Here is a 22885-nt window from a genome sequence, read left to right as displayed (position 1 = left end):
CCCTCCCTCTCCAGATCTTCTCCTGTGCTCTGGCTGGTTTGGTGGCCTCTTCCCCTGTGGGCATGGCCCCGTGTTGGTCTGCAGCCCCAGGACCCGTGCAAAAGGCCAGGGCAGCCCACAAGCTGCATCTGCCAAGTCTGTCTCCCTGCCGTGGCTAAGGGAGGTGTGAGAAGTGACCCAGGCTCTCCTAGGAAAAGGGGTCACAGCCCACAGATGCCATGTCAGGGTGGGACCCATGCCTGGCCAGCCTGACCCCTGGCCTGGCACGGGCACCTCTCCCAGCTGTTGGTCTCAGCTCAGCCCCCCCCCCCATCCTGCCCCTCTCTCACTTGACACCTTCAATCCCCCAGGGTGATGGATGCAACCACACAGCACAGGCAGGGCTGGATGCACGAGGTGAAAGAGGTAAGACACAGGAACGAGGTTCCCAGGCTGAGAGGGGTGGGATGGTCTCGGTACCTGGAGTGGTGAGATGAGCAGATGTGCTGGACCACTCTTGGAGTTGAGTAGCTTTGTAAATACTCTGCTTTAGGCTAACTACGAGCTACAGATCATGCCCAGGGAAGGGGGAGAGTCAGTCCCATCTGTATGGGGGCACTGTGAGAGATGGACAAGGCTCCAAAGCTCCCTGCTTCCACAGAACACCAGGTGGGCTCAGCAGCAGCACAGCCATAGGTGCCCTGCTCAGAGCCTTGGGGTTGCCTGGGTAGGATCAGAGTCTGTAAGGCAGCCCCACAGCTGCTGTGGGCCGGGAGTCAGCACAGTGCCCACATGGCATCAGCCTATGCCAGTGAGAAATCACCTGGATGATCCACAGGCACCTGTCAGGGCATGGGGTGTACCTGGATGTGGCTGTCTGCGATGGGGTTAGTGGGAACATGAGAGCAGTGCTGGGGTCACGGGCCTCTGGCCCAGTTCAGGTACATTTGTGCTGCAGATGTGAGGAAGGTGACAGAGGGAGGCAGGCAGTGAAGCTGCTGGAAACTCAAGAGTAGCAGAGAAGCCTAGGTTGAGAACTCATACCTTCAGGAGATAAGAAAGAGCCTGCAGTAACAAACCATCCCTGCTTGAACTCCAGGCAGGACACAGACCTGTGGGTTGCCTTCAGGAGGAGCTCAGCTGTGCCTGGTGCTCTGGGTGTCTGCTGACAGTGAGGGTAGTCCAGGGCAGCTGGCCCAGGTACAGACACCTCACTCATGGGCACCCAGCTACATTCAGCCAACCCTTCCTAAGCAGTCTGATCCTAAACATGAACTTGAATTTCTCAGGGATGGCACTGAGAAGGCCTTTCCCAGGGACACTACATGCCCCTATTTGTGTCCCATCTGATGTCCTCTGGTCCCTCTGCCCTCACCAGCAGGCTCCAAACCACAGCATTGCATGGAACAGAAGTTGCATGTAGTTCTGGAAGTGTTCAGCTCTGGGAAAGACACACACAGCTCCTGATCTGTGCCAAAGGTGTCCCTGCCCCGGGCTCACCCCACTGCTCCTCCCTGGCTGTGGAAAGGGTGCCCCTGGGCAGACCTCTGGGGCAGTCATTGTGCTTGGTTCATGCTGTCTCCCTGCCAGACCCTACGTAAGCCTGTCATAACGTGTTGTACACCATAAATTTTAAGTGCTAATTATTACACAAATGTCTTATTAGCACTAGAGCTCTCTTGGCATTTTCCAAAGGCTGAGAGCCACAGAGAGCTCATGGATGTGGCACTTGGGGACTCGGGTTAGTGCTGGACTTGGCAGTGCTGGGGGAACAGTTGGACTCAATGATCTTAAAGGGCTTTTCCAACCTAAATGATTCCATGACTGACAGCAAGGCTGAGGATGGGGGTGTGTAACAATCTGCTGGAGGCATTGGGAGGCAGAGATGGACCCTGCCCTGGTCACTCTGCCAGCTTGGCCCTGACAGACAGGCTCTGCCTGGCTCCTGTTGTGTAGGTGGTTCCTGAGCGGCTTTAAGGGCAGGAATTCAATAGCAGTTTCGGCCACTGACCCACCAATTAGGCCAAGCCCAGTTTGCCACTTCCCTGTCCCCAGACACTCTCCATTGGGATGCCACAGCACTGGCCCCACAGCCCCAGTGCACTGACCTGGCTGCTGCAGCACAAGCAAGGCAGGGACACAGCTCAGCACGGGCTGGGGCCAGTCTGGTCCCACATTTCCTCCATGTGTGCAGTGTCCCACTCTTCCCATGTCACCTCTGAACTGGGCAGGACGGAGGCAACTCATTGTCTGGGTCCCCTCAAAGCAGCCTTTGCCCCCTTCTCTGTCAGAGCCCACACAGAGGCAGAGATTATTGCAGGGAGCAGAATGGCCCCCCTGCCATATCCATCCTGCCCCCCAACTGGCCACTGTCTTGCTTCTCCATGGTGGACTCAGAGCCTTCAACATCTTTTTGGGGGGCTCAAGCCAACACAGGTGGTGAGCAATGGATTATACCCAGCCAGGGAACTTCTCTGCCTTAAACAAGGACTCTCTGGACAAAGCACATGATGACCTGAAGCCTTCTGGTCTTTCTCCAGTGGAGCAGATGCTCCATGCTTAGGAGCATCTCTTTGACAGCTTCCCTTGACAGCTTCCTTTGACCTGAGTCCATGAAGGTTTCTGAACATTCTTGTGTTTGCCAAAGGCTGTTCAGAGCCCTCGGGGTCGGGGTGGTGGCCACTGCCTGGTGTACCCAGCAAGGGTGGGTGGCTGGGAGCTGGCCCTGCAGGCTGGCACCCAGCACCACCACTCCCTGCTGAGGGTTTCGGATTTGCCTCTGCAGGCACCCTCCTGAATGTCAGTGTGAGTGACCACGACCGGTCAGACTCCCTCCTTCTGTCCTGGGATGAGCCAGAGGGAGGTGCCAAGGGGTACTTGCTTGCCCTCTCCTCCCTGGAGTCAGGCACGCTGCTGCAGAATGGGTCTGCTGGACCCAACGCCACCAGCTTCTGGTTCCATGAGCTGACCCCTGGCACACGCTACGAGATCGAGGTGACAGCCGTGCTGGCCTGCATGGGCACCACCAGCCAGACCATCACAGCACAGACAAGTAAGGGCTCATCTCAGTGCTCCTACCAGTGATCGTTGTGCTGCTTTGGAGGGTGTTGTGCTGTTTGCATCGTTGTGCTGTTTGGAGTCCTACTAGTTTGTGGGGTCGTTGGGCTTTTCCTCACTTTCACAAGAACCAGGGTCCTTCCTTGGTCCCCAGAGTCCCAGGGGTCATTCCCTCTTCCTTGTGGAGGAAGGGTCCTGCCCCTGCACTTTATATGGGCTGGGTTCATGCTGTATCTTCTCCTACAATAACGGAGCTAATGATAGACCAGCCCGTGATGTGGCTTGCAGAGAGCTGAGGGGTGGAAAATGTCATGCCTGGAGGTCTAGAAATAGCTACAAGGAAGGAGCATCTGCTCCACACTTTTGGCACGTCTCTGTCAATCACTGCTCACCCCCAGGCCTTGCTCTGTGCCAAGGGCTGGGGAAGGGGACAGGGCTGGTGGCTCTACGACTCAGGTGGGGATGGCAGCCCTTGCCTGCACCTCTCCAGAAGATCATTGAGTAAATCAGTGCAAGTGAAGGTGGGAAACCTAGCAAAGGAGAGTAGAGCTGGAGGGAGGAGATTGGACAGTGCAAGGGCTGGTGTCAGGCAGCAGTGGCGGAAGCAGAAGCTGGTTCTCATAGAAAGGCAGGTGGCAGGACCCACAGGGCTAGCAGGAACAGATGACCTGGCAGCAGGTAAGCTTCCAGGTGATGATTGCTTCGCCTTTATATGTTGGCCCTGACCAAGCCTCCCTGCTCAGTTCAGAGTAACTGCTGAGACTGATCCAAGGGGATGGTGCAGCCCACACAGCCCATGGGAGGCTGGTGAGCAGTGAGGGAGGTGATGGGGCTGTGCTTCAGGGATCCTTGCTGGAGCCTCTCTGCTCTGGAGACAGGCTGAGAGAGATGGGGTTGTTCAGCCTGGAGAAAAGAAGGCTCCAGGGTGACCTTGAAGTGCGTTTTAGTACCTAAAGGGGATTTGAAAATAGAGAAAGGGACTTTTTATGTGGGCAGATGGTGGCAGGACAAGAGGGAAGAGTTTTAAACTGGCAGAAGAGAAGTTTACATCAGATCTTAGGAAGAAATTCTTCCCTGTGAGGGTGATGAAGCCCTGGCACAGGTTGTCCAGAGAAGCTGTGGCTGCTCCATCCCTGGAAGTGTCCAAGGCCAGGTTGGCCGGGGCTTGGAGCAGCTTGGTCTGATGGAAGTTGTCCCTGCCCATGGTGGGAGGTGGAACTAGATGAGCTTTAAGTTCCCTTCTAACCCAAACCATCCTGTGATTCTGTGACTGGGTCCTGTGAAGCTGGCTGGCAGCACCTCACCAGGCAAAGGCAAGTTCCACCAGCCTGTGAGCAGCTTGCCAGGTCAGGCACCCCCAGGCAAGCAGCCAGCAGTGCCTGTGCCATGTCTGATGCAGGTCCGTCAGCTGTCCGCAACCTGAGCCTGAGCAGCGGCGGGAGCTCTGCCTCGCTGCGAGCAGCCTGGGCACATGGGCACGGCCAGCGTGACGGGTACCGCCTGGCCCTGTGGCACAGCGACTCCCAGACCCTGGTGAGGAACGTGTCCCTCCTGCCCAGCACCTCCACCTTCCTCTTCGACGGGCTGCTGGCTGGCAGCGAGTATGCCTTGAAGGTCAGCACGCTGGCTGGGACCAGCCAGGCCAGCACCAGTATCCACCAGTGGACAGGTAGGGAAGGATGGGTGTGCCTGCCCAAGGAGGAAGGGGTGGTAGAAGGGGTTTGGCAGGAAGGATGCAGCACATGTGCTGGGCTGGTGAGGAGAGGAGGTCTCCAGGCTTTGGATGGGGAGCTTGTGTATGGTGGGGAGCAGCTGGAGTGTTTCAGGGGAAAACTTGGGCCTGCCTTGCAGCACCCACAGCTTGGGTTTGTGTGTTCCCAAGGGAGGGATGCAGTCTGGGGGTCCTGGATCTCTTGGCTGCTGAGAGCTGCAGGAGTGCTGCATTACCCAGTCTGCCACCCCTCTGCCCTGCAGCCTGAAAGAACATGACAGTATGGAGGGACCCCAAGGGCCCCCCAACCTGCATGGGAGGGGGCACGAGAGGGTAGTCCCCTACCAGACCTTCAGCCCCCACGCCATAGAGAGCAACTGTGGGCACAGAGGCCCCTGGGGAGAGAGGAGGGTCCAGGGACCACCGGCCCCAGTGCTGAGCCTCATTGTCTCCTGCTCTTCCCCTCAGCTCCCTCCATCCCCACCCAGCTGAGGCTCAGCCCGGGTTCCAGCACCAGCCTTGTCGCCTCCTGGGCAGGTGCTGCAGGGGCTGCCTGGCTTCACCTCGAGCTCCGCAACCTCCTCACCCAAAAGGTCAGCACAACCCTGTCGGCCAGGAGGGGCCTCACCAGCTACACCTTCCAGCATCTCCACCCCGGCACTCAGTACTGGCTGGGGCTCAGCGCCATGGCTGGGTCCCACACCGCAGTGGGACCCAATGCCACTGCCTGGACATGTGAGTATGAACTTGGTGACCCCAGCTTTCTCCCTGCCTCTGGTCCAGCCTCTGAATCCAAAGGCCTCCTGCCAGAGTCTCAGGTGCACAGGGTGATCTTCCTTGGACCTGGCTGAAAGCTGCTCCAGGACCCAGCTCTGGGGTACTGCTGTAGTGGGGCCAGTGAATCCCTTCAGCAGGTGGATTCCCTGTGCTGGCCTGCTTCTCCCTGGGATGCAGTGGGAGCAGCCTGTGGTCTCTCCCCAAGGAGAAGGATGGAAGGGCAGCAGATCCCACTGGTGTTCAGTGCTGCTGGGGCTTGGCCCTCATGTGCCTCAGGGCTGTACAGGAGCAGCAGAAAAAATGGGGCAGGGGGGCAGCAGTTGAGCTGGTTTGAACTGGAGGCCTCTGGAGGGGCTTATAGAAAAGCAAGAAAGACTTTTCACATGGGCAGACAGTGATAGGACAAGAGGTGAAGGGTTTTAAACTAAAATGTGAGAGATTTAGATTAGATTTTAGGAAGAAATTCTTTCCTGTGAGGGTGATGAAGCCCTGGCACAGGGTGCCCAGAGCAGCTGTGGCTGCCCCATCCCTGGCAGTGTCCAAGCCTGGGTTGGACAGGGCTTGGAGCAACCTGGGATAGTGGAAGGTGTCCCTGCCCATGGCAGGGGGTGGAATGAATGAGCTTTAAGATCCTTTCCAATCCAAACTATTCCACAATTCTATGATTCTATGAAATGGATTTTTGGTGCTCTTTGATTGCTGTCAAGGACGTGTTGTGGTAGCACCTAATAAACTCATCCGGGTGGATGTTCCCAACATGATGGGTGCTGTGCAAATACAGCCAAGGAATCCAGGAGCCTCTGGCAGGTCAAAACAGTGTGGGGACTATTGCACCATTCCCCCAGCCCACTCTCTGCTCCGGCCTCAGACTGATGAGGACCCTGGAAGAGGGGGACTTTGCTAGTGACACCATGTCCACAGCACAGTAAAAAGTTCCAGTCCTGAACTTGCTCTCCCAGATGTTTCCAGAAAAACCAGGAGGGAAATAGAGAGGGCAGAGTAGGTTCACACTGAACACCAAGGTAGCGTTGGCCCTCAAACGATGGCGGTGCCAAGCTGCAGACTCAGAGCTGCTGTGGCCAGTGACTTGTCCTGGCACTGTCCAGACACTGGTCAGGTGCACGCTGGGAGGACCTGGTGCCACCAGGTGTCAAGTCTCCAACTCTTCCTGGTCCACCTGCCAGCCCAGGAAGCTGGAGCCTGCTCCCTGCTGACTGTGCAGATGGGATTTTGGAAGGCCTCCAGAGCTCCAGCTGGTTTGTTTCTGCTCTGGAGTGAGGCTGATTCCTGCTGTTGCTGTCTGCGGCTCTGACCTGCTCCACTGAACAAAATTCCCCCGTGCCAGACGCACAAGCCAGGGGCGTCTGGCCAGGAGTTTGGTCCAGGCCAGTTCCTGGGAATATCAGCAAGCTCATGGTGGGATGTGAGTGGAGTGGAGGGAGACTCTCAGGAATTTCTCAGCAAGGCTGCCAGCTTTGTCTGGACTCTTGTTAGTCCAGGAATGCTTGTGCTGGGGAGTGGAGATGGCACGCTCCAAAAGGATGTCTGAGGCTGGACGTAACCTTGCTGGGAATGAGGCCCAGGAGAATATGGGATACAGGGTACCCCATAATCCTGACTCACACAATCCTATTCCCTTCCAGACCCCCTGAGCCCTGGCAATGTGACCCTGAGCAGTGCAGAGGAGCAGAACTCCTTGCAGGCTCGCTGGAGTATCCCAGGGGGACAGAGGGACTTCTACCTGGTGACGCTGCGAGAAGGAGAGGACAGCATTCCAACAAGGAACATCTCTGTTGGTGGGGACAACGATCATGTCACCTTCCACGGGCTGAGCCCTGGCCAGCAGTACTCTGTCCAGGTGGTGGCGGTGGCAGGGCCGTACAGGGCATCAGCGCACAGCACAGTAGCCTGGACAGGTGAGCATAAGCCCATGTGTGGCCCTTGGGCTGTTCCTGCTGCCCGATGAAGGGGCTGCTGCCTGCAGGGGGCTGAGGGGGAGGCAGGCGCAAGGACAGGACACATGTGACACCTGGTCTCAAGAGCAGGTTGTGGATTGGAGCAGCAAAATCTGCCTCCCCACGGTTCCTGGTGAGGGTGGGCTCAGAGGTCCTGGAAGGGTTTGTGCCAGCATCAGGCACAAATCAAGAACAGATCCTGCTTCGTGCCTTCTGGACTCAGTGTTCGGCAGGTTCCAGGCAGCTTCTCCCCTTCCCCTCACCACAGCTGGGTGGGTGGGCAGGGAAGCACCATCAGCCCCCTCAGATCAGCATCTCCCCATGCCCAGTCTCTCCTGGGTGACTTGTGGAGCCACAGTTGGTGCTGTCCCAGAGCTGCCACTCCGGGAAGGGACGATGGAAGCTGTACACAGTGTGGGGAGGCACCCACCCAGCCTGTGGTGCTGGGGCCACTAAGAGCTCTCTCTGCAGCCCCGGCTGCCCCTGTGTGGGATGGAGACAACTGCAGTGTCACAGAATCACAGAACTATTAGGGTTGGAAGGGACCTCTGGAGATCATCTAGTCCAACCCCTCTGTTCTAGGGTCACCTAGAGCAATCTGAAAAGCAGAAAATACCTCGTGAAAGCAATCTTCCTGCCTGATGCACTGCCCTGTGTTGTGCTGTCCTTTTCCCTTGCAGAACCACAAGCTCCATCTGGCGTGAGCCTGTCCAGCCAGGGTAGCCCCCACAGCTTGCTGGCCAGCTGGGAGGAGGTGATGGGGGAGGGCTATCTGCTGGCCCTCAGCCTCACAGAGCACCCCGTGAAGAACAGCTCCTTGCTCAGGGGTGTCACGAGCTTCACCTATGAGGGCCTCCACCCTGGGACCCTCTACACCTTTGAGGTCAGCACTGTGGCTGGTCCCTACACATCCTCACCCCGGTGCATCTCCAACTGGACGTGTGAGTACCACAGCCCTGGGTTCCCACTGGATCCCCACTGGGTTCCCTTCCCCCTGATGTCACACCTCAGGGCACTGACAGCACACGTCTTCTACAGCTTCATCCAATAACTGGGCAAAAGGCTCAGGAGGAGGCAGAGGTGCTGCTGGATGTGTCTGTCCCTGCTCTGTTTGCCAATCACCAGGCACAAGGGGCAGCTGAGCCCAGTGCCTTTCTCCTCAGCCCACCCTCCTATGGCGCTACTCAGGCTGCCACTGCCTTGAGCCACCCCCTCCACCACCCACCACCTGCCCCAGCACCAGAACAATTTTTTCTCTGTGCCAGTTTGAAGTGTGCTGGCCCAGTCCCTGCCAGACTGGTGTGTGGGTGTCAGCAGGAGTGACAGTGGTCAAAGCACCTGCATGCAGGTTCTCCCAGGGAAGGAGCTCCTGCCCCAGCACATCTGGAGTTGCACTTCTGCCAGGTGATTGTAGACCTTTTCTTTTCTAGACCCTTTGCCCCCAGAGCAGCTGACCCTCAGCAATGGGGGCCACAGCACCTCTCTGCAAGCCTCCTGGAGAGCAGCTTCCTCTGGCAGCACTGGCTACACAGGGACCCTCTGGGAAACCAAGTCCCAGGTGCAGGTCAGGAATGTGACTGTGGGGAATGACTGGACAAATGTCACCTTGGAGAACCTGATCCCTGGGCGACCGTACACACTGGAGATGGCTGCTGTGGCTGGACCCTACAGATCCCCGGTGCGATCGGCCACCGACTGGACGTGTGAGTGCGACAGTCCTACCTCACCCTACTGCAGGTCACAACCACCACCTGCCCACCAGAGCAGAATGCTCACAGGTGGTGTGGGGAGGTGGGGAACCAGGGACAGGGGTGCAGAGACAGAATGGGAGGTCAACTGGAGCCACATTCAGCCATGTTGGAAGTAAAAGGACCTGCAGTGCAGGAGGGACCCATCACCAAACAGAAAACATTTCCAAGCAGCACCCAGGGGAAGGTGGGGACCCACTCCCATGTCTGCTGCTCTGGATTTGGTGTGCTAGGGCTGACTCCTGACCCAACCCCAGCAGGCACAGGCAGTGGAGGGTGCCCAGGACAAGGGTGTGCAGCCCCCACACCACAGCCAGCTCTCACTGGCCAGGTGTCTCTTCTCTCTCAGACCCCCTGGCTCCGGCCGGCGTGACCCTGACCAACACCCGGCGCCCGATGGGGCTCTCGGCCTTCTGGGACAAGGCTGCTGGTGACGTGGACCAGTTCCACCTCCAGCTCTACAGCAAGAGCCATGCAGCACAGAGGAACATCTCAGTGGGGCCAAACACTCACAACTTCACATTCCTGGGGCTGTCCCCTGGCACTCAGTACTTCCTGAAGGTGACTGTCCTTGCTGGCCCATACAGATCCTCGTCACACTTTGCCACTGAGTGGACATGTGAGTCAGAAGTATTCGCAGTCTCTTGCGGAGATGGGACATCCTGGCACTGCCTGCAAGACTAGCAGTGACACAAACTTGTCTGGGTGGAGGGAGGGCTCTGGTGAGACCTGCATGCTCCCTGTCCTGGAAGACAGAGCACATGTCATAGGTTAGGTACTGTGTGCTAGCTGCTGGGCCCCAAAAGACCGTTTTCCCCAGCTTAGGTTTTCCCCAGTCAAGCTGAACCTTCTGCCTAGACCACTGGTGATCTCAAGGCCAGCCAGGGATTAGTGGGAGGGGGATGTGAGAGAGGAAGCACAGAGACCTGTATAGGCTGTCTGCTTCCTGTCCGTGGAGCAGGGCAGCCCACAGGGAGCTGAGTGGTCTCAGCACCTGCCTGCCAGCAGCACCCTGGGGACATGCACAGGCAGATTGCATGTCCCCCAGGAGAACAGGAGATCTGGTGGTCAGGTGCCACCACTTCTCTTTGAGCCCTGGGCAGAGGTGCAGGCTGTACCCTGGCTTCTCCAGGTGGCTCCTCCACCACCTCACGGGTGTCCATGCTCTGCTTACCTCCAGATCCACTGTCCCTGGCTAACGTGAGTGTGCAGCCTGGCCGGAAACCCCAGGAGCTGCACGTGAGCTGGGTGGAATCCGGAGGTGGCAGAGATCACTTGGTACAGCTCTCAGTGGCCGAGTCCCTGTCCATCATCAGGAATGTGTCTGTCCCCCGTGGAGTCACCCAGCTCGACCTGGAGGGGCTGGTGCCAGGGTCCCGGTACCGCGTGGAGATCATTTCCCAGGCTGGGCCTCACCGCATCTCCTCTCAGACTGCCATCGGCTACACTGGTAGAAACACAGCTCCCCTGCTCCCACCAGCCTTTACACATTGTCTGGATGCTCACAGTCCTCCAGCTCCCAGCTTCACTCCCAAACTAAAGTCTGTCCTGAGCACCCCAGGCTTGTCCCCAGTGACATTGTTTCTCTCCCACAGTCCCACTGCCTCCTCGTTCTCTGTCTGCCAGTCCTGTCAGCACAGCCTGGGCTCTGGCTGTGCACTGGGAGCCTGCTCCTGGGCACAGGGATGGATACCTGCTCAGCGTGCTTGAGGAGGACTCTTCTGCAGCGCCAAGGACCCTGGAAGCAGGGAAGGACAGCACCAATGTCACTGTGCCACAGCTGGAACCAGGAACGTGCTACCTTGTTGGGATCTGGGCAGTGGCTGGACCCTACCGCTCCCTCCCCAAGAACATCACCCGCTGCACAGGTCAGCATCTGTGACACCCACGGGTAGTGGGATCAGTGTTGGCACCTGGGAGAGGAAATGAGAGGAGGGGAGGAGGAGGGCACCCTGGCCTGGTTCCTGGTGAAGCTGGCCTGTAGTCACATCGTGCCTCTCACAGCCTCCTTGTACCAAGATGGCTGCATGTTCAGAAGTGGATTTTTTCCTCTCTGACTCATGTGTCTTTTTTTCCTCACAGTTCCTGCTGCACCAACAAACCTGAGTCTTACCAACCCAGGCAGCTCCTCAGAGCTTTACACATCCTGGAAGAAGCCCCCGGGCAGGAGGGACCACTACCGCATCACTCTGTATAGCCTCAGCACCCAGAGCAGGATTCCGGTCCAGACCTTGAGTGCAGATGCCCTGAACTGCACCTGGACTCACCTGGAGGCAGGCAGCAAGTTTGCTGTGCAGGTCACTGCTGTGAAAGGCTCATTAGAAGCCTCTTCCATCAATGTCACCCAATGGACATGTGAGTCTGCTTGGTTGGGTTGGGCACAGTGCTCCGGTGTGAGCCTCCACCTGAGCCTTCCAGAGCACCCTCTGCCACCTTCCCCATCCCAAGCCGTGCCCACAGCTTCTATTCAATGGTCCTACCTCTCTGCTCACTGCCCTCACTCCATCCCTGACACAGAGCCAATCCCCCCATCCACCCCAGAGGCTCTGGGTATCTCCCCTGCCACATCCAGCTGCAGACCCCAGGGGCGATACACTCAAAGTCATGTGCCCTGCCTGGCTCTTTGTGCCCCAGCTTCTCTCCAGAGGATCTCTGGTCCAGCCTGCCCACCGCCTGGAGGGCCCCTGGGCACAGCAGGCAGCTCTCAGCACTGAGCAGGGGGGTAACTGACTGTCTCCATGTTGCTTTCCAGATCCCTTGGCCCCTGTCAACCTCACCCTGAGCAGCCCTGCAGCCTCAGCGCTGGTGGTGTCCTGGGCAGTGGTGGGACGAGGGGCAGAAGGCTTCGTAGTGAATGTTGGTGACGCAGCCTCCGGCGCTCCCGTCGGGCACACGGTGCTGGGTGGCGATGCCAGGAGTCACATCCTGAGGAGCCTGAGCCCTGGCACCCGCTACAGCGTGGCAGTGAGGGCCACAGCTGGGCCCTTCCACGCCAGCACCCCCAACCTCACCCACTGCACACGTGAGTGTGATGCTCTCCTTACAGCCAGGTATTCTTTACCAGATCTCCCCTTCCCAGTTTAGTCAGAGACCACACTGGTGCAGCCTTCCTGCTTTCCTCTCCCACCTGTGCAAGCACCCAGTGCTTACTCCCTGCTGGACGTAGCATGAGGAGTCTGTGCCTGATCTTGTGCCACACCCCACCCCTGGCAGCCATCCACAGTGATCCACAGTCTCAGACAGCAGCCAGGGAGGAAGCAGCTGCCACAGAGTCACAGCCAGCCCGTGGGACCTGGTGGAGCTGACCCATCTCCTGCAGCACGGGCTTGGCACAGACGTGGGGCATCTGCTTGAGCTCAGGCCAGATGTGGCTCCTGGCAGTGACCTGTGTTTCCTCCCCAGGCCCGCTGCCCCCAGCCGCCCTGCGCTGGCTGAGCACGGGGCATCCTGACCAGCTGAGCGTGGCCTGGGGAGCCACGGCCGGGGGCAGAGATGGATACACACTGACCCTGTACCACGCACAACTGGGCACTGTGGCAGCTACAGCCTCGCTTGGGAGAGACACCCACAACTTCACCTTCACGGGACTGGCCCCAGGATATGAGTACTCCCTGGAAGCCACTGCCACAGCTGGACAGTACCAGACAGCAGCACCCAAAATCAGCGGCTGGACATGTGAGTACCTGGAGCACTGTCCCCTGCAGAGGGGTGGGAGATATCACACCACTGGGCTGTCCTGAAGAGAGTTGGGAGGTTCACAGGGGACCTGGTGGCTTTGGAGATGTGCACACAGCCGTGCACAGGTGTGACACACAGCAGTTAGTGCAGGGGCCCTCATGGCACTGGGGTGTTCAGCTGTAGGCTTGCACAAGGATGTGCTGATGAAACAAGGCTGCCCAGATGTGCCTGTGCTGGGACATTTCCTGCCCGTGCTGACCCATCTCCCTGTGTACAGGAGCACAGAGGTGTACAGGGCACCTGTACTGTACCTGTGTACAGGAGACTCACTGAGTCTCCTCCCACAGGTAGAAACCACCTTACCATAAAGGTTCATGAAATTAATCAGTGGAGTACAATAAGCCACTCCACAGTCCTCCCAGGAGAGCAGGTCTTTGATGGGCTAAGATTTTAGGGCTGGTCAGAGTACAGAGGCTGTGCTGGTGCTGTCTGGGCAGCAGGGTGTGGGAGCACACGTGTGCACACAGTGGGGTGAAGTGTTCCCACTGGGCTGTGGGAATGAGGGTGACCTGGATGAGCAGGGGTTGGCATCTGAGGCACCAGTAGGGATGAGCATCGTTAAAGGTGAGGTGAGATGGGAGTGGAAGAGAGAAAAATGAGGATGAGGAGGCATGGGCCAGAGGGGATCCTCCCTCAGGGGGCACCTGTCCTGCTGCACAGTGACCCGTCGGGTGTCTGTTTCCTTCTGCACGGTGTCCGGTCCCTAACGTGAGGTGTGCTGGTTCCCCAGGCCCGCTGCCCCCGGTCTCCGTGCGCTTGCTGAGCACAGGGCACCCCAACAAGCTGAGCGTGGCCTGGGGAGCCACGGCCGGGGGCAGAGATGGATACACACTGACCCTGTACCACGCACAACTGGGCACTGTGGCAGCTACAGCCTTGCTTGGGAGAGACACCCACAACTTCACCTTCACGGGACTGGTCCCAGGAAGCAAATACATGCTGGAGGTGGCATCTGTGGCTGGGTCCTTCAGGGCACCTGCAGGGAATGTCAGCAACTGGACATGTGAGTACCTTTTCTGAGGGGATGTGTGCCTTTCTGGGCAGTCACAAAAGCTCATGGCCAAGAGCATGGCCCCACTGACCTTCATAGCAGACCCCAAGCCCTGCCTGGGGCATGTCAGTGCCATGGCACTGAGCAGGTGCTGACAGGAGCACTCCCATCATCAGCTCCACCAGCCTGGGTGAGGGAAGCTGGAGCTCCAGAGCCATGCATCTGGGGAGAGCCATGGAGGAGGGAGCAGCAGACAGGGCAGGGCGTTCACCTTCCCTGTCCTTTGGCTGGCTGCATGTTCCCTCCTCACCTCTCCCCAGGTGTCTGGCTCCATCTGGGACAGGGCTGTCCCTGCTCAGACAAGCACAGAGAAGTTTGCGGAAGCTTTAAGCTTCCTCTGGGCTGTTGGGTGCTGCCACACAGTCGAGGCTAAGTGCCCTGTCCAACGTGGTGCCTCCCTTCTGATGGCACTGCCAAGAGACCCAGGCAATGTCCCCGGGCCCACTGCTGACATGTCTCCCATCCTGTCTCTCCAGACCCCTTGGCACCCCGTAATGTGTACATGACGAACCAGGGGTATCCCAACAGACTGAGCGCGTCCTGGCGAGCCGAACCCCAAGGACAAGACAGTTACAGGCTCCTCCTGTATCATTCGGGGTCAGGTATTGTGGCAGCCAATGTCTCTGTTGGGAAAGGCACCAGCAAATTCACCTTTTCTGGCCTGGCTCCAGGACACAAATACCTGCTGGAAGTGGTGTCCATGGCAGGGCCCTATGCAGCCTCCGCAGGGAACATCAGTGACTGGACAAGTAAGTGTCAGAGCCAGAGATTCTTCATCTTGCATGAGGCTCAGCCTTCCCACCTGGGTGGGCTCAGCACCTGTGGTGGGAAGGGGCAGAGACTCAGCCAGGACTGCTGCCTGGGAGCTGTAGGATCAGAGAATGGTTTGGGTTGGAAGGGACCTTTTAAAGGCCATTTAGTCCAACCCCCCTGCTACTAGCAGGGACATCTTCAACTAGATCCGGTTGCTCAGAGCCCTGTCAAACCTGACCTTGCATATTTCCAGGGATGGGGTGAGATGAGGTGGGATGAGATGGGGTGGGACGAGATGAGATGGGGTGGGATGTACCAGTGTAGCAATGGGATCTAGGGCTGGGCAAGCCCTGGTGGGTGGCAGAGCCAGGCAGGGCGGTGCTGCTGCCTGTGGGAGGGCCTGGCAGCCACGAGTGCTGTTTCAGGAGGCAGCCTCCGGCCCACGGCGCCCTGCTTGCACAGTCTGGCTCCTCCAGGCACGGGTGACTGAACAAGAGCACAGGGTCCCATGGCAGTAGTGCTGCTCTGGTAGATGACACCCACAGCCTGGGGGACCATGAGGCCTCACCCCACCATTCCTGCTGCCTTTCTTCCAGGCACTCCGAGAATTGCTGGCATGGGATATAAGGGGAGGATGGGCTTTTTTTTTTCTTTTTAAGGAATGTGGAAATGCAGATAAGCACAATAAGCCTTTTCATGTGCTTGTCCCCACAGCCCCTGCACTTTGCTTGGGGAATCCAGCGGTCCCTGCTCCCACGCTCAGCCATCCCCTGGCAGGGTGCAGGGAGTCATGTGCAGAGCCCTTCGGGCAGGTCTCTAGTGAAACTTGCTAATTAGCAGGAAGAAGAATCCATCTCCCCCACGCTCCTCACTCTGTATGTCCTTCAGCTGCCACTTAAAGGTCATTTCTGGCAAACAGCAGCTGCGGGAATGTTATCACTGAGCATGTGGAGTCTCCTTGTGTGTCACCCATCTCCTGCTTGTGTCGCTGTAGAATAGAATGCATGCCAGTAACTCTTCCTGGTGTGGTTTTTGTTGTAGCTCCCTCAGTTCCCCAAAATCTCTCGGCGGTGGCTGAAGGGAACAACACAATGCTGATCTCCTGGGGCAGTGTCTCTGGACAGCAGGACGACTGCCAGCTGTGGCTGCGGGACCCCCGGAACAGCTCGCTGCCCTGGCAGCACTCCCTGGGCAGAGGACAAGTCCAGCACCTCCTCCAGGGGCTGATCCCGGGCAGGAACTACTCTGTGTCCTTGAGCTGCGTGGCCGGGCCGTACTGGAGCAGCACCAAGCCCTTGGCAGTGCCCATGGGTGGGTACACGCTGCCATAGGGAGGCAGCAGGGCAGGCTGGAAGGGGGAGAAACACCTGGGTGGTCTCAAGTCTGGATCGACCCTTGAGTGTCAACAGAGGCATGGGAAGTCTTGTGGTGGGAGATGGGGAAAGCCAGCAAGGTGACCTTCTGGTAGCCATTGGCTCCCTAAGCTAGTCCCAGCACAGAGATCTCCTGTCTCCTGGCTACCTGTGAAGCAGAGCAGACTTTGCAGAGATCTCCTGTAAGACATGAGCTCAGGCCCTGCCCATTCCCACTGTCCTGTGGTCCATGGCACAGCAGGCCCCCAGGCTGCAGGTGTCCGGCTCTGCTCGTCTCACTGGCCATGGGGGCAGATGCTGGCAGGGGTAGAGGTTGGGATTTCTCTGACCCAGTGAGTCCAGAGCCTGCCCTATCTCCTTTGCAGAGCCAAATCCGGTGAAAAATGTGCAATGCCTACCAGAGTCAAGGAGCCTTTACTTGAACTGGACGAGCTCTCCTGGAGATGTGGAGGCTTATGAGGTGGTGACAGAGAGACTCTCTGAAGGACCTCCCACCTCCAAGTATACCATGAGCATCCCTTCAAGCGAGGCCAGTCTGGAGGGGCTGGAGCCAAACTCCTCCTACCAAATCACTGTGAGCACCGTGGGCATGAACACGCTGAGGAGCCAGGCTGTGACTCTGCTCTGCAGCACAGCAGTGGAGCGTGAGTCCCCTTCTTTCCCACAGGCCTTACCACAGGCCCCAGGAGAAAACCCCTGGTATTGCTGGTTAAACCCAGGGGCTCTTTGAGGTGCTTGTGAGGCCCACATGGCTGCACTGACCTGCGGTGGGTTGGGGCTCTGGCAGTGCTGCTGCAACCAGTCACAGACTGAGCAAAGGGGGGGTCTGGGATCAGGGACACACTACGAGGCTGTGCTTGCCGGTTCCTCTTCCAGCCCTGCCCCCACCCCTGCGTGCAGACGTCTTCCCAGTGGAGGCCAGTTCCACAGTTATCATTTCACCCGACCTGTTCAGCGAGGAGAATGGCCAGATCCAGTACTACGGTGTCATTGCCACCACTAATGAGTCATGTAAGTGTCCCTGCCTGTCCCAGTCTGCAGTGGCTCCCTGGAGGGCAGCAGGGCCCCTGGACGTCACTTTGGGGCTGTCACTGTCACCTTGAACATTCCCCTCCAGTGCTGAGGCCCACCCAGGAGATCATGTCCAGCACATGGTATGACCACTACTACGGGACAGAGGACTCCTACCTGGCAGTGCTCATCCCCAACCCCTTCCGTCAGAGGAGCTCCCCCGAAAGCTGGCGAGTGCCGGTGGGAACAGAGGAGTGCGGCCAGTCCAGGGCAACGTGCAATGGGAAGCTGAAAGACAACGAACAGTACAGGTGAGAGATGTCAGCATCCCTCCTGAGGGAAGGGGCTGGAGGAGAAGAAGGACTGCATGTGTCCTTGGTGCCACCAGCTCCCTGGATGTCACCTCACCCTCACACCCCCAAATCCCTAGCAGGGGACCCCAAGGGTTCTCCACCAAGCAGCATTTGCAGAAGGCAGGGGCTGGCATGCAGGGAATATTAGGCAGTGTAGTGGGCAGGGAGAGGGAAAGCTGAGGCTGCGAAGGGCTGTGTGTGTTGTCTCGGGAGCTGAGCAGATGTCCAGCCCCAGGACAGGAACTAAAACAGATGCTGTTACTTGTAGGACTTTGGTGTGTGACTCAGAACCATGTGCAGACAGTGCAAAAATGAAACCGATTTAGAAACAGTTCGAGTGGTGCCTATTCAGTGTGGGGCCCAGAGGCTGGGGGTAGCAAACACTCAGGCTAAGGTCCAAGTTCCCCATGAGACACACACATAGATCCCAATAGTCCTAAGTTCAGAGTCTTATTTGACAGTAAATAGAATCCAGGAACATGGAGGTACATGTTTTCTTGTAGGGTACCTTTAAAACTGTTGATGGAAAAAGAGGTTTTCCACTGCCAACAAAGAATAGTATCTTTAGTCAGTCCTGTTAATTTAGCAGCTCACAGTTTCATCAAATGGGGACCATCTCCACAGGCATTTCTCTGATCCCCCAGAGTTCTGGAAGGTTATCCCATTTCATTTTTAAGAAACTTGCAGCAAGGTGGCTGATGGGTGATAAAGACACTGAGAGCATTATGAAAAGAGACTGAAAGTCCAGGGGAGAGCATGTGCATGAGAGAGCTGCCCTTTCCACTGGGAATTAAGGGAGAATTAAATCTGCCCATGAGTGTTGTGGTGAGTGGGTGTTGGGGTTGGACCTGCTGCCTTTCCCTTTCCCTTTCCCTTTCCCTTTCCTTTCCTTTTTCATTCTCACTACTTTTCCTATGTGCAGACATGGAAAATTTTTAACTGATTCTTACTGAGTTGTTTTATATTCACACTCATGCTAAACGGGCTCTTAAACTGCTGGTTGGGGCAGCACTGGTCCAGATTGGTGATAACACACAGGAGGTGGGAAATGGCTGTTTTCTCCCAGGGAAAAAAAAAGGGGAGTTTCCAGAGAGCCATTGCCTTGGAAATTTCCCCCAGAGTGGGGTCATCAAGAGCAGAGGGCAATTCCTGTGTGCTGTGTTATCCTGCCTGGCAGGAGAATGGCTGGCAGTGCACTCCCATCCCGTGTCCATCTCATGCCCATCCCAGGTCCCTGAGCTGGCGTGGAGATCTCAGAAAGTTTCAGAAGCTTGGAGATGAAAGCTGACCACCCATCAAATCTGTCTGTTCTGTATTGCTCACGCGTCACCTCAGGTGTGGCAGGGCAGGACTTACTGCTTCACCCCTCAGCTTCAGCTCTGGAGGGTCAGCTGGGGATGGAGAGGGAACAGCAGGGCAGAGGCCTCAGACCAGGGTGTATCAGCAGCCTGGAGGGGACTTTAACAACGGCACAATCACTCCAGGACAGCCTCCACATGCAGGCACTGAAGAACCAGGCTCTGTACCTGCCCCAGCCACCTCCCAGTTTTCACTCCAACAGGAGCCTCCCACGGAGGAGCAGCTTACTCAGGGACATCAGGCCCTGTCATTAGTCCACCTGCCATGATTCAGTGACATGATTCAGTAACATGGACTGAACTGTCCAGTTATTCAGGACTAGAAGATACTTTTACACCACAGCTTTCTTTCCGTTTGGCTGCCCTCAACAACCTAAATACTCTCAGTTCAAACAGCACTTGACCTAAATATCCAGCCTAAATACTCTTCAGTACATGGAACACTCAACCTAAATATCCGACCTAAATATCCTCAGTAGACTGTGCTGCTCTCTGAGTTAGTGATTATTAGGGTGGTGAAAAGCTGACAGCCCATCCCCACTCAGAATTTCTGTTCTTGTTTCCTGTCTTCCAGTGAGTTATTTATTCACAAGCCCTCATCTTTCATGCCATGACTTCTGCAGGCTCACTTTTCAAAGGAGGTCTGTGCCCTGGCAGCCAGGTGTGGGGTGCTGCCAGAGGGGACCCACACACAGTCGACAAGCTCTTGGCTGCTAAAATCCAATGCTATCTTTAAAAGCTTTGGCTTGCATTTAGGGCACAAGGAGGGGCCCTTCCAAGTCACCTGCTCAGAAGGGAGTCAGCTCTGCAGAGAGCTGTGGAGATTGGTGTGCCCGCTGCCAGGATGGGGACGAGGGGCAGATCTCCATGGGGAAGAGGGTGCACCAGCCACCTCTGTGTGTGCAAGGAAGGGTCAGCCAGCTTCCAGCTGAAATGCCGCTGTGTCAAACAGGGCTCAGCTCTTTCCCATCAACCCAGTTAACCAGTTGACATGAACTGTGTGTTTTTAATGTTTTGTGTCCTATGAGAGACCAGACACTACCTTTCTCTGCAGATAACCCTTCGGAGCAGAGCTGCTTCCCATTTGTGCTTTCTGAACAATTTCTCATGCTCCCCCCAGTGGAACAAACTTGTCCAAGAGGTAGAAAAGGGAGGAAAGACCATTCCCACACATCCCCTAAATCCATAACAGAAAACCAGCTTTTTCCAATTCAGCATTTCAGGACAGAGGCAGGGTCCTGTTCCCCTGGGTGCTGCCTGCTGGGTGCTGGGTTCTGGGCACTGTGCTTGGCTCAGGGTGTCCCTGACACAGGACTCTGCTTTGCCTTTAGGTTCAGCATTGCTGCCTTCACCAAGTATGACCCAGTAGCCCCTGCTGTGACATTTACCCTGTTCTCAGGTAAGCTGAAGAGCCTCTTCCCTACCTGGCTGTGTGGGTTAGAGGTAACGAACAGCCAGAGGGAGCTCATAGGCTACAGGAAATACAATAAATAGAATAAATGCAGCAATCTATCATAGAATTATAAAATGGATTGGGTCAGAAGGGACCTTAAAGCTCAACTCATTTCACCCCCTGTCATGGACAGGGACACTTTCCACTATCCCAGAGTGCTCCAGGCCCCGTCCAACCTGGCCTTGGACACTTCCAGGGATGAGGCAGCCACAGCTGCTCTGGGCAACCTGTGCCAGGGCCTCACCACTCTCATCATAAAAAACTTTTTTACTGATTCTTACTTCTCTCTATACTCTCTTTTTTTAATTCCAGCTGCTGGATCCAGTGCAGACACAGCTCCACTCTCAATGCCAATAATTGCTGGAATCATTGTGGGATTTCTTCTCACACTTGCAGCTGTTTTTGCTTTGGTTTACTGGAAACAGCTCAAAGCAAAGAGGTGAGCATGGGCCGTATCTTACCTGCTGAGTGCAGGCTGAGGTACCCAACCTTCAGTGCCAAGCCTGGAGGAGAGCAGGAAGAGGGTGTAAAAAGAGACTTAGACAAACTAGAATGTGGGCTAGTGGAATTGTGCCTGGCAAGCTCAGAAGCCAAAGGCAGAGGGGAAGGAGGAGCTGCCCATGTGCAGTTAAGTTACAAAACCCTACAGGTGTGCAAGGCAGTGTGCCTGCCAGTGGCACACAATACCTCATGGCATCGATCCCTGCACTGCAGGCAAAAGTAACAGCTCCTGTGCTTTGATTCTAGAACCAAGAAGAGCAGCCTGCCCCAGGAAATGGTGACCTACAGCTTGAGGTGAGTGCTGGAGTCTGCCCTCTGTATGGCCTCCCTGCAGCTCCCACTGTCCTGTACCTACTTCCTTTTTCATGCTTTGACTCCGGAAAAACCCAGCTGTCTCCTCTCCTCAGTTATTTTATAAACCAGTCTTTCCCAAGTTCAGCATTTACTGCCCAGCTCCATTCCAAGTCAATGCATTGTCTACACCTCCTCTGTGGGTCTTCTGCAGCAGGGGAATATCCTCATCACCCTGAAGTCCCTCCCAGTATTTAAACTGTTGTACCCACTTCCCTGGGATTGAGGTGGGCTATAAACCATCCCTGTGTGCATCCAGGTACCGCAGGTCTCACGGCTGGGCTGTCTCAGTGGCATCTGACTGGCTGGCCAGGCCTCCCAGTAACTAAGGCAGGTTTTCCTCTGGACTTCATTTCCTGCAGAAACGTCCACCGGCCAGTGCCCCTGCAGAACTTCAAGCAGTACTATGAGATGAAGACAGCAAGTGCTAACCACGCCTTTTTCCAGGAGTTTGAGGTGAGATGAGACTCCTCCTAGAGATGACATTTGATTTCTCCACTCGGTGGGTCTCCCATGTCTAGCAATCCAGCCACCCTGTGAAGCAGCCTTGGAGGCCAAAGATTGGATGGACCAAGTGATCAAGCAGTTCCTTTGCTCAAAACCTGTTTTGTTCAAGTTCTGGTCAAAACACGTGTGGTGTGGGGTGAACTAGGACACAGCAAAGTGCCCCAGCCCTGACTGGAGGTGAAGATGAGAGGGGTGGCGATGAGAACCACCCTGACATTGTTAGAAAAGAGTGTGCAGCCAGAGGGAAGGTCGAGGAGCACTCTCAGACCTCCAGGGTCAGGCTGTGAGCTTCACCTCAGGCTGCTCCCACTGCCAACATCTGCAGCCTCTGGACTGTTCTGCTGCAGCATCTTTCAAATTCCCATCAGCAATTTCAAGCCCTCCTCAGATCACCTGTTTCTGGCTTCTTGAGTGAGGACAGGGGCAGAAGCTGATGCAGCACAAGATATTTCTGTTTGCTCGGTGGAAAATCCTCTGAGCTTTGTGGTAGATTTGGTAGATTTCTGAGGCTTTTTTCACCAGTACTTGTTCTTGGGCTTTTCTTTTAAATATGAACAGTGCTGTTGGAAAAGGCACTGGGAAAAGCCACCATGGCTCAGAGTGTGCAGGCCATCTGAGGGATGAGTGGAGCAGTTCTCTGTGTGAGAGTAATCCTCTTTACCCTCCAGACAGAGCCACTGGCCATGAGCAGGGAGCTGAGCTGACCAGGAGCTCTCCAGAGGAAATGTTTGTGCTTATCTTTTCCCCTGTCCTACAGGAGCTGAAGGAAGTTGGGAAGGAGCAGTCGAAGGTGGAGGCTGAGCTCCCAGCAAATGTCTCCAAGAACAGATATCGCCATGTGTTGCCCTGTAAGTGCTGTCCCCTCCCTTCTCCCCCAGCATCTGGTGTGGGAGCCCAGAGGGCAGTGCTCAAGGACAGGCTCACCTTGCTTCGCTGCCGGGGTCAGTGCCTGCTCCTCTCCTGGGAGCAGGAGGACTCTTGAAATGGGCCTCAGTTTCCATTTTCCTTCTGGAGACCTGAGGCTTGATGGTTGAGCCAGAGCTGAGCCACCGTCCTCCCCAGCTCCTCCAGCAGGCTGCTGGGTGAGCCCTGCTCAGGACAGGTCCCAGCAGGAGACCAAAGGGGGTCCGTGAGCTTCACTGATGGACCTCATGACCCCAGCTCTGTTTTCCAGTCCCCTGCTAGCCTAGCTGGCAGGCAGTGCTCACG

The 22885-nt window shown here is 56.5% G+C and overlaps 1 protein-coding gene across 5 annotated transcripts in view; it reads left to right on the top strand.

Annotated features, from left to right (window-relative positions):
- Nucleotides 1-22885, top strand: part of LOC125337788 (receptor-type tyrosine-protein phosphatase V-like) — a 40761-nt gene that overhangs the window by 6723 nt on the left and 11153 nt on the right. For 4 of the 5 annotated variants that reach the window (XM_048327908.1, XM_048327909.1, XM_048327906.1 and 1 more), the window contains 24 exons: nt 351-405; nt 2765-3031; nt 4436-4705; nt 5216-5482; nt 7168-7440; nt 8160-8420; nt 8910-9182; nt 9577-9846; nt 10408-10677; nt 10823-11095; nt 11310-11582; nt 11980-12249; nt 12630-12902; nt 13696-13968; nt 14493-14765; nt 15811-16080; nt 16508-16786; nt 17019-17153; nt 17260-17464; nt 20196-20263; nt 20630-20756; nt 21065-21112; nt 21532-21625; nt 22434-22524. In XM_048327908.1, the coding sequence (XP_048183865.1) occupies nt 351-405; nt 2765-3031; nt 4436-4705; nt 5216-5482; nt 7168-7440; nt 8160-8420; nt 8910-9182; nt 9577-9846; nt 10408-10677; nt 10823-11095; nt 11310-11582; nt 11980-12249; nt 12630-12902; nt 13696-13968; nt 14493-14765; nt 15811-16080; nt 16508-16786; nt 17019-17153; nt 17260-17464; nt 20196-20263; nt 20630-20756; nt 21065-21112; nt 21532-21625; nt 22434-22524 (5158 nt within the window). The remainder of the gene's footprint in view (nt 1-350; nt 406-2764; nt 3032-4435; nt 4706-5215; nt 5483-7167; nt 7441-8159; nt 8421-8909; nt 9183-9576; nt 9847-10407; nt 10678-10822; nt 11096-11309; nt 11583-11979; nt 12250-12629; nt 12903-13695; nt 13969-14492; nt 14766-15810; nt 16081-16507; nt 16787-17018; nt 17154-17259; nt 17465-20195; nt 20264-20629; nt 20757-21064; nt 21113-21531; nt 21626-22433; nt 22525-22885) is intronic. The other variant, XM_048327910.1, reaches the window with a different exon arrangement.

The sequence above is a fragment of the Corvus hawaiiensis genome, chromosome 24 (genome assembly GCF_020740725.1).
Source record: "Corvus hawaiiensis isolate bCorHaw1 chromosome 24, bCorHaw1.pri.cur, whole genome shotgun sequence".
Classification (NCBI taxonomy): domain Eukaryota; kingdom Metazoa; phylum Chordata; class Aves; order Passeriformes; family Corvidae; genus Corvus; species Corvus hawaiiensis.
Note: the sequence above shows the minus strand (reverse complement) of the source record. Positions and strands in the feature narration are given on the sequence as shown.